Source organism: Trachurus japonicus, chromosome 11 (assembly GCF_045865225.1).
Source record: "Trachurus japonicus isolate A0001 chromosome 11, Traja_1.0".
In the NCBI taxonomy this organism is placed as follows: Eukaryota; Metazoa; Chordata; class Actinopteri; order Carangiformes; family Carangidae; genus Trachurus; species Trachurus japonicus.
This window is the reverse complement of record NC_140917.1, coordinates 9292786-9301335: the sequence shown is the minus strand read 5'-3', so window position 1 is coordinate 9301335 and position 8550 is coordinate 9292786. Positions and strand designations below refer to the sequence as shown.

The following is an 8550-nucleotide window of genomic DNA, read 5'->3' as shown; positions in this document are numbered from 1 at the left end:
GGTCCGATATTATATAATAAATGCAAATGTTTGTGTTTAAAGGCTCATACAGTATAAAGGTAGATGTCCATTGTGTAGTGTGATTATAAAGCAGCTCTAGGTTCTATATTAATACTGTGAAAGTATCAAAGCTCAGTCCACAAGAGAAATTGCACACAGCCTGTATTCAGAAACTCAGATGTGATGTTTATTCTGATGATCAAATATAAAAGAAATACAGGAAAACAGGTAAAACATGGAACCTTTAAAAACCTTTACGGTATTTGCATGTTTTTTTAATCTGTTTTTCTTCATCTGACATTCCAGGAATGTTTCCATTGACACAGAACAGACAGTTTGATGGTTGTTGGTTTAAGCTAAGTTCATGTGGAACACATTCAGGTTTCTCATGTGTCTTTTTTATTTCCTACTAGTTGGTCTTTTCAGGAGACGGGTGTGAGATTGCATTTGAGGCCACACAGGCTCGACCACCTGGCTTATACGGCTGGCGGCTGGCGGCTGATACAGTTGTCGTACTCTGAAGAGCTCGCAGCCAGTCACACCGAGCACGGAGGAGGACGAGCGGGAGCGCACCAAATCCCTCCCTGCTCATGGTTCGTCTGTTTTCTAAGACTGTTTTCAAATTTTAGGTTTTTATTAGCCTGACAAGCCAGACTATATCATTAAAATGTCTAGTCTGGCAACGACCGGTAGACCTCGGCTCAATCCAGGGGGCGGGATGAAGGCTGTCTTTCAAACTGCCTCTGCACGCAATAGGGTAGTGCTACGACTAATCAGAGCAAAGAGCAGGATGACGTTAGCCTGACAAGCCAATTAAAATGTATGTCGTCATCGCGTTAAGCCCGCCCAACTACATGGTCATGCCTAGAGCACTGGAAAAGAGAGTAACGACACGCATTGGTCCAATGGAAGCGCCTCCTGATGGCGGAATATGGGTATTGCAAAAGCGCCCAAGAACTGACATCTCTGCATTGTTGGTGAATGAGCAAGTGCGGTATTTTCAATATTTTAAGGACATTTATAGATCACCCATGTTAATAGCATCATTGAGGATCCTTTACAGATAAATATTTAAAAAAAAAAAACACACACAAAAAAAAAGAAGTTGTCTACATTAATGTTTCAATCTACATTTTGTAATGAACAAATTATAAGTATAATTTGATATGACCAAGACACCAAAAAACAAAAACACGGCCGTTTTCGTCAATTTATAAGCAAGTGGGCAACACACATACATTGGAGTGAATGAGTTTTCTGGGCGCTTTTGCAATACCCATATCCTGCCACTCGGGGCGCAAAAAGCTTATCACGGGAGTCAATGGTGGTGTCCTTACTCTCTTGTCCAGTGCTCTACGCCCAACAACTCTCTAAACAGATAGAGCGCTGTGATTGGTGAACACAAACGGTGTTCGAGACTCAAAAAGTTCCTATGGCTCATTTCTAGACCCACCTACGGAGCAAATATATTTGCTGCCGCTAGGGTGCGTCTAGATTTCTAGGCTAGATTTTTATGCTTTTAAGACCTGAATTTATTGTTTTCTTTCTTTCTGTCTGTCCTCTTCAGTGCGGCCTCCATCTGTGGCCGACACAGATCTCAGTCCAGCCGAAGAGGAGGCTCAAACTCCGTCAGAGAACAAATCAGAGGACGAGTCCGGGGACGACCCTCCATCAGTCTGAAGGTCGTTTTAAAAGCTCCTTCCTCCTTCACCATGGGGACAATCACACAGTGGACAGCAACTGACTCGTGTAAACATGAGGGACGCCATAAACCTTCACTGAACGGAACGAGGCTGAACGCCGTTATCAGGGGAGTTTCCTGACCTTGGATCAGTCCAGATGATCGGCCGCAGTCTTATCACCGTCTCTCGTCAACAGACCATAAAGAGCCGAGCAGAAGCTCCGGATATAAAAAGAGCTCAATTAGTCCAAAGCACTGAGTAGGACGAGTCTGGCTGTTTGGTTGGTCTTTGGTTTTTACTGTGTTTACTTTACAACGCAGCAAGTGAACTAACCATCAGCTCGTCTGGAGATAACGACCCGACACAGACGTTTTTTGTTTTTTTTTACCTGTCAGAGGAGGAAACAAAAAAAAAAACCAAAGAGTTCAAAACCCTCAAGTCTTTTTTTTTTTTTTATTACATATTTTATCACCAACGAGACTGAATCAGACTGAAACAAATGAGTCTGCTTGTTTTTCTCACTTTTATTTTTAACAGGACGTCAGCGATGCTAACAGTGCTAACCTAACAGAGCTGATGATGTGTGATGTCGCCCTCAGCTTTCATAGGAATTTACACTCAGTTTTTTATCTTCAACATTATAAATCTGCTGCAAATCAGGGTTGTTGGTCTTTTTTTTTCATTCCTCCTGTCCATGTTTAGAAAATATTCCAGCTTCCCCCTGGGAATAAACATCAATGTCAAACAGAGTCATTTTTATTCAGACTTCAAGGGCAGCATTTCTATAAAAAAACAACAAAAAAACAGACAGACATGAATGAAAATGAGAAAGATTCGGATCAAGAGTCAAGAAAAGTTACAGATGTTGAAGAAGATCCAGTGTTTGTGTCCAGATGTGACCGGAAAACTCATATTTTGCTAAAAAAGAAAAAAAAAAAAGGTCCAATGAATGAAAATTGAGGGTGTATTTTATTTTGAAAGGCTCCGTTGTTGCTCCTCCTCCTTCCTGAGTGGGTGGAGAAGAAAGAGCAGCCGAGGTGTCGCCAATCAACCAATCAGATCATTTTCCCCCATTTGACATATTATTGATTCCAGATGTTGCTCTGCTATCACCTCTGCTGCTGCTGCTGTATCCTCACGATCACCGATCACACCGATTGATCGTGAGTCATGAACTGCTGCACTTACAGATGTTTTTATGTGTCAGTGTAAATATGAACTAACACTAGAGAGATCAGAGTCAAACACACAAACTCTGGGGTTTATACTGTATGATTATATTGATTATTGATTTATTATTGATCTTCACTTCACTTTCACGGTGACGGTTTTTTTTTTTTATTTTACTGGGAAAAATATTTTTATTTTAAAAAGTTTTTATTGTTCATGTTTGTGAGACGTCGCTCGTTTCTGTATCGTTTGTTTATATCAATAAAAACTGATTTACTGCTACGACTCCATCTCTCTCTGTCTCTCTCTCTCCCCTCCTCTCTTGCCCCCTCTCCTTTTTCTCCCCCCTCTTTCCCCTCCCTTTTTCTTTCACCCTCTCACTCCTTCCCCTCTCTCTCTCAACCTTCTCCCACTCTCCTCACCCCTCTCCTTCGCTCTCACACCCTGTTCTCTTCTCTGATCCTCCCCCTCTCACACCCCCTTATTCTCTCAACCCCTCTCTCTCTTTCCCTCCCCTCATTCTCTCTCCCTCTCTCCCCTCTCCTCTACTGCCTCCCACTCTCATCCTCTCTCCCTCTCTCTGTCTCTCCTCCCTTCAAAAACAAGTTGTTGAAACTCTCCTCTTTCATTTCTCTCACCCCAGAGATGAAATCAGGATAATATTCTCTCTCTCTCCATCTCTAGAAGAGTCTCCTCCTCCTCTTCTTCCTCTTGTTGTTTTTCAGCTCGTCCTCCTCTCTGGTCTCCGGCACCATGGACGTCTCTCTGGACGGTCTGGACGCTGCAGGTTTTCTCCAGATCTGGCAACATTTCGACGTTGACGGTGAGAACGATTCATTGTCTGACGTCAATGTGACACAGACTCCGTCTTAACATTTACCTTGAACTTATTATAGCCTATAACAACTCTGTTCATTATTGAGAGAATTAACATGTTCTGTTATTGCTGCTGTTATTTGAGTTAAACAAAGGTTCAGCTCAATGATTTTATGACATCGTGTGACATTAAATGAATCATTGAAACTTGAGAATTAAGATCCTCATTGTGTTTTTCGTAATGTTTTTCCAAACTAGAGCATTTATTAACACAATAAAGCAGTTTAAATTGGTAATAGTGTTAATTATTGTTTCAGTAATTCTGTTAATTTAGTTCCATTACAAATTAGATACATTAGATGCAAACTGATAATAATAGCTAATATAAATACATATCAGAATATTATATTATAGTATATTGGATCAACCATCTTGATTCTGTTTCCTTTATAATTTTATGTCATAATTTATTTAATACAAACATGAACAGTTAACTGAGGTTGTTGCTGTGACATCTGTTTGTTTGTGTGTGTTTTTTAGACAATGGTTACATCGATGGAAAACAGCTGGACGCCTTCTTTCAGCGCATGTTGGAAAAACGAGGGATGGAGGTAAAGAGAGAAAATACAATTCAAATCTCTTTCAATCTACCTGTTGATAAAGTGAAGGAGCCACAGGGGCGCTAGAGCCAGAAACGTTCAATTGTGACAGAAAATTACAGTTAAATATGGAAGGGACTGAATTGATGGTTTTCTTGAAGGTACAACAAATAACTGTTTGCACATTAAATATCTAAATTGTACTTTACCACTTCCATTAAATCCCAAATATTCCTATTGGTTCTGAAACCAGAGCATTTGTCAGTGTTAGATCTTGGTCATGACAGTTTAGTACTGAATATCTGGATTTTTCATTAATAGAGGAATTGGCTGAGTAAACATCTGCAGCTCCTCCAAGATGTCTTGTGTTCACCAGTGCACTTATCTTGATCAATTTACCCCTAAAGGCAGAAGATGACCTGTGCACTGTGTCCATGTTGGTTTTCCAGAGAGAGGAGATAACTGAGGACACAATCAGACGACTCAGAGAGAGATTCGACGCTGCGGCCGACAAACGTCTGCAGATCCAAGAGGTACGAGCACCTACTGCTTTAACAGAGGACGACACGTCAAGATCATGTCAGCAATAGGATTTAAACCAGCAGGTCAGAAACGGGAAGTGAGGTTGAAATAGGCAATGGTTCAGGTGTCGGTGTAGATCAACAGTTGTAACAATACGTAGGTGATTGCAAATTGTGAATTGTATCACATAAAAAAAGCAAAACCAACACAACTCCTCTTCCTCCAGTTGGCCGCCATGATGCTGCCGGAGGAAGAAAACTTCCTGCTTCTGTTTCGCAGAGAGACGCCGCTGAACAACAGCGTGGAGTTCATGAGGGTGAGGTCCAGAACGGGTTCTCAACATCAGGGAGGTTCCCAGAAAAAAGGGAGAATCATTTATTTTCGCCATACTATATCCATTCATAAGTAATACAAAGACAGAATTAATGATAGTTTAGCATGTGGGGTTAAAACACTTATGCTAATGTGATTTAAGTAAAGACTTTATCAGATTGGAACAAAATCTTATGGTGCATTTCAACCAAAAAGTACCTAGACCATTTAGTTTTGGGATCTTTTTAGTTCCAGGTATTTTTCTTCAGGAACCAAAAGTTTACCAAGGCCCATTGCTGACTGCATTTCCATGACCGCAGTCCAAAAGTCCAGGGAGGAGTATCCAAATCAGGCCAATCAGCCATATTCATAGCATCACCATTTTTGCTAAACGTCATCATTACGGGTGGGAAGTCTCAACGCCATCATACAACAACCATTGAGCTATTTAACGTTCCGGTGTTCACCACAACATCTGATATCGGCTAAAAATACAAGCTTCTTCCAGGCTTGAATAACGTGAATAGTATCTCGGGTGTGCATTGACTATCCACAGTTTTACTGCTTTCCTATCTTACATTATATTAGCAAGGTTGTCATATCAACATTGATGTTACCGTTACCGTTAGCAGTTGCAGCTAACGCCGGCTAACGTAATTCAAATCAGTTTAACTCAAGTGTTGTTTACCCACCCCGAGTGATGACGCAAGGAAAGATGGCGATGCTTTGAATGCGGTCAATGACAATGACCATGTTGTGGTTCTTGACTTTTTTTTTGAACTCGCTTTAGTTTTTGAAACTTCTCCTGGACATGTTTGGTGGGGTGGATAATGTTGAGCTCGTTCCACATTGTTGACATGTCGACATAGACCTTTCCATTGTAGGTTGCTGACTCCATCTTGAACCACAATGGAAAAACACTCCATATTGAGGTGAAAAACAATGTAGCAAGTACTGGAGCCATCGAAAATGTCCGGTACTGCAGACCACACAACCCTAAAGTTCCTGAACCTAGAGAGAGTACTACGACTTATTTAGTGGAAGGTCAATTACACAAGACCTTAATTCAGACTCTGGTTCTTGTGGTAGAAATGCACATAGTTCTTCAAAAGCTTCCTAGTTCTTTGGGAAAGTTCCTTCAGCAGAAATGAGGCTTTATTCTTGTCTGGTCTGGAGGATGTCTCCAACAGTTTGCTCTTCAGTACTGACCAAGCTGTTAAATACTCTTGGTCCTCAGATCTGTCAGTCTGTACAGATTCTGACAGTTGGATACTGAAGGACTTTTCTTTTAGCGCCTCCCTCAGGACAAACATTGTAATGGACGAAACAGGTTCGACTTCAGTTTTGAGATGTTTGATGTATTTTCAGTGATTTTGTTGTATCGTTTGCAGATCTGGAGAAACTACGACACAGACAGCAGCGGATACATCTCAGCTGTCGAGCTTAAGGTAACTAAAATTAAAACTTACACCAAACTATGTCAGTTTTTTATCTGTGTTGTGTCAGTTTCAGGTCCTTCTACGTTGAATTTCTGTCTTTTTGCCTCTAAGCAATTAACTTTTGATGATAATTGACGTGGTAAATCTTGTTATCCCTGTGTCTTGTTTGGTCCTTCAGGGCTTCCTTCAGGACCTGTTCCTCCAACACAGGAAGTCAGTCACTCTTGAGAAACTGGATGACTACACTGACACCATGGTAACAAGCAGAGTGGTGGTTGATCATCTGATTGGTCCATCACCGAATGATAAATACATTCTGACAAATTTTCCCTCTGTAGATGAAGATGTTTGACAAAAACAAAGATGGCAGACTGGATCTAAACGACCTGGCCATGTACTGACTAAAAACTTTATCTTGTAAAATTTTACATTACAAACTCAGGTTAATTTATGAGATTTTTCATCATAAAACAAAAATACAAAACCTCCTGGAACCTGTTGTACACACTGAAGCTGATCAATGAACCTCGCTAAATATTGCTAAAAAGAAAAAGAAAAAAAAACAAAATAACCCTGAATAAGTGTCTATAACCTGCTGTCATTTCATGCTTTTACTTTGAAATGTAAAATATTAAATGTCTTATTTAAATATAAATTCTATGTGTTTCTTGTTGTCATCAGAATTTTGGCCCTGAAAGAAAACTTCTTGCTGAAGTTTAAGATGGATGTAAGAAATAGAAATATTTCACAATAACAAGCACAGATCTGCCCCCAGTCATTAAACATCACTTTAAATGTTCTCATTAACATATTAATACTTTGTGCTCTTCCTAACATGTGTTGTTTAAATTATCTGATGTGTTCGGTGTCAGGCAGGAGGATAGGAAGAGAGACTTTGAGAAGATATTTGCTCACTATGATGTTGTAAGTGTGAATTCAGCTGCTTTTAATGAGGTGTTCCTCCAGTTTACTGAATTCAATACGTTTTGTTCTTGTTTTCTGATCATGTTATGGATAAAGTCCTTACTGTTGTGTGTGTGTGTGTGTGTGTGTAGAGTCAGACAGGTGAATTGGAGGGTCCGGAGGTGGATGGATTTGTCAAAGACATGATGGAGCTGGTGAAGGTGAAACACTTCCTCCTTTATCAATCTTCACATTAAAGGTCTTCATGCATTACATCAACAGCAACCTTAGTTTTAATGGCACTGGTTCTTTGTTTGAAATGAGGCTTGGGCAACAGCTGGAATATCACTTTCTTTAAGAGCAGGTATTGACCACTTATCTTTAAACCCTCCTGCAGCCCAGCATCAGTGGGACAGACCTGGACAAGTTCAGGAAAGCTCTGATGGGTCACTGCGACATCAACGGAGATGGAAAGATCCAGAAGAACGAGCTGGCTCTCTGTCTCGGCCTCAAACTCAGCTAACGAACCCAACATCCACTCATTCATGTCTTTCCTTCACCTCTACTCCTTATTTCCCTCTCTTCTGTCCTTCTTTACTCCCTTACTTTTTACTCCCTCCTTTCTTCTGTTTCCTCCCTGACTGGTTTCTTACTTCGATGTTAGTCATTACATTCCCACAATTTTCAATATTTTTCTCTATTAAACTTTATATGAAATATACAGGGTATCCGCGGGGTCTTAAAAAGTCTAAAATTTGAAAATCTAAATTTTAGGCCTTAAAATGTCTTAAATTTGTTGAATTATTGTGTTCAAGTCTTAAATAATTTTAGCCTCGCATTTGCCCCTAAAAAAAAATACATGTGTGAACTGGGAAAATCACAAAAAGAAAGAGCACAACCTGCGATTGGTCAAAAACTACAAATCCCACAATTCTCTGGGCTCAACAATAACAGTAGTTAGTGTAAGTAAGGGAGAGTGGAGCTGTCGGTGAAAAGAGGAAACAACGCCACGTCTGGTCCTGTTCTATGTTGTTCGTTCACACCGTCACCGTTTATTCGTTACGTCCGCGGTGTAAAAGGCCGTAACGCAAAGACGCGATTAGGCGC

At 40.4% G+C, this 8550-nt stretch overlaps 1 protein-coding gene across 4 annotated transcripts; it reads left to right on the top strand.

Moving 5' to 3' along the window:
• Positions 1-3605: 3605 nt before the first annotated feature.
• Positions 3606-7966, top strand: LOC146978194 (secretagogin-like). Of its 4 annotated transcripts, XM_085790335.1 has the most exons (12): positions 3606-3675; positions 4209-4279; positions 4717-4800; positions 5016-5105; positions 6493-6549; positions 6719-6796; positions 6879-6934; positions 7222-7267; positions 7304-7314; positions 7413-7464; positions 7596-7664; positions 7841-7966. In XM_085790335.1, the coding sequence occupies exons 1-12, from the start codon at positions 3606-3608 to the stop codon at positions 7964-7966; spliced, it is 810 nt and encodes a 269-aa protein (XP_085646461.1). The 4 variants fall into 4 exon arrangements, with proteins under 4 accessions (XP_085646461.1, XP_085646462.1, XP_085646460.1 ...); XM_085790336.1 differs by lacking the exon at positions 7304-7314 and having other exon boundaries at positions 4723-4800; positions 7417-7464; XM_085790334.1 differs by lacking the exon at positions 7304-7314 and having other exon boundaries at positions 7417-7464.
• Positions 7967-8550: the final 584 nt, after the last annotated feature.

Excerpts from the sequence above, each read along its gene's own strand:
- LOC146978194 (XM_085790335.1), top strand. The coding sequence starts at position 3,606 with ATGGACGTCTCTCTGGACGGTCTGGACGCTGCAGGTTTTCTCCAGATC. Across the intron at positions 6,550-6,718 it reads TCTCAGCTGTCGAGCTTAAG|GGCTTCCTTCAGGACCTGTT; the intron begins GTAACTAAAATT and ends TTGGTCCTTCAG. Across the intron at positions 6,797-6,878 it reads ATGACTACACTGACACCATG|ATGAAGATGTTTGACAAAAA; the intron begins GTAACAAGCAGA and ends TTCCCTCTGTAG.